Source organism: Populus trichocarpa, chromosome 1, assembly GCF_000002775.5.
Source record: "Populus trichocarpa isolate Nisqually-1 chromosome 1, P.trichocarpa_v4.1, whole genome shotgun sequence".
NCBI lineage: Eukaryota > Viridiplantae > Streptophyta > Magnoliopsida > Malpighiales > Salicaceae > Populus > Populus trichocarpa.
In genome coordinates, this window is record NC_037285.2 from 20,520,223 (window position 1) to 20,521,862 (window position 1,640).

Below are 1,640 nucleotides of genomic sequence, written 5' to 3' on the forward strand. Positions count from 1 at the left end.
TGAAATCTGCTGGTTTGGATTCTTATTTCGAGAACTTGGTGTCCCTCTTCAGACTGCTCCTTGCATCTATGTCGATAATCTCTCTGCTATCCACATGGCTGCCAATCCAATTTTCCATGCTCGTACTGGGCATATTGAGATTGACTATCACTTTGTTCGCGAATTAGTTGCTCGTAAATCTCTCCATACCTTCTATGTTCCTTCCTCTCATCAACTTGTTGATGTATTCACCAAAGGCCTGAGTCGTGATCGGTTCTCTCTTCTTAAGTACAAGCTCAATCTTCGCGTTGCTCCGTTACGCTTGAGGGGAGGTAAAGAGAATATTACACCAGCAGATCCTATCAAATCTGTCAGTCCCATGCAATCTGTTTATTCCACTACATCAGCCTTGGAAGTCTCCTAATAACAAGTAACGACATTCCTCAGTTAAAATGATTAATTGACATTCCCTTTGTAATACATGTAATTGATTGGACTTACCTTACATTGCTGAGTTTCTGTAAATGGACTTGAGAAAGTCTAACCCATGTACCAATATTTATATTGCATACAACAGAATAGAACAGTACTTTTTGTGTGGCCATTATTCTCAATCTTTCTGCTCTCATCCCTTTCTCTTCCATTGAGTTTATTTTCTTATAAGTAGCATCATTCCTGACAACTCTAATAAATGATTGTCAGTGCTACTTGTGTTCAACTAGAAACTCAGCTCAAACCAAATTTTACATGTGCAAATACTTCAGCTATTATGAGTATTTTCCTGTACAATCTCTTTCACTTCCCTGTTCATGTCCTTCTCCTCCGAGATGAAGTCTGAGCTGTTTTCGGCAATCGATATTTCTTTATCATCAAAATCAGCGGCCTGAGGGGCCTTGAACATTTCATCATTTTCTAGTTTGGATAATTTCTCCTTGGACTCTCCCTTCAGCAGCTCTACCACATCAAGCATTGTGGGTCTTCTCTCCGGCTGAGTGTGAGCACAAACAAGAGAGACAAAGACAACCCTTCTCAACTCTTCCTCGTCATACTTCCCATTCAGCTCGGGATCTGCCAGTTCACTGAACTTCCTCTCACAAGCCAATGGCAGAGCCCAATCTGTAATTGTTCTTTTAACTGTGGGACTCATCTTCTCAAGTGGTCTCTTTCCAGTAGCAAGCTCTAGCAAGAGAATGCCAAAGCTGTATACATCACAGCTCTCTGATGCTTTCCCAAGCATAGCATATTCAGGGGCAAGGTAGCCAAGTGTACCTTTAACTCTTGTTGTTACATGTGTTGCACCATCAGGGATAAGCTTTGCAAATCCAAAATCTAGCAACACATTGCTAGCTTTGATGTCTCTGTGGATGATATGGGGGGTTGCATGGTGGTGAAGATAACTTGAATAATCAAACAATGAAGATAGCTATATATCAGCGGGATAACATAGGAAGTAGTTGAGTTTGATATACTTAAGCGATTCCCGCAGCAGATCCTATCGCAATATTCATCCATCAAGAAGACATTCTGCAGATGCTGTGTTGAAATTCAAAATCAACTAGGATTTATAGTTTATAAGAGTTTTAATATTAGCTAAATGAGGAATCCTTGATGGAGAAGGATTTGTAATAAACTAGTTTATTACAATCCTTGTCTAATTAGAA

At 39.9% G+C, this 1,640-nt stretch overlaps 1 protein-coding gene across 1 annotated transcript; it reads right to left on the bottom strand.

Annotated features, from left to right (window-relative positions):
* Positions 1-647: 647 nt before the first annotated feature.
* On the bottom strand, positions 648-1,303 carry LOC7473029 (PTI1-like tyrosine-protein kinase At3g15890). Its single transcript, XM_002298175.4, has one exon. The coding sequence runs from the start codon at positions 1,214-1,216 to the stop codon at positions 740-742; it is 477 nt and encodes a 158-aa protein (XP_002298211.4). The 5' UTR covers positions 1,217-1,303; the 3' UTR covers positions 648-739.
* Positions 1,304-1,640: the final 337 nt, after the last annotated feature.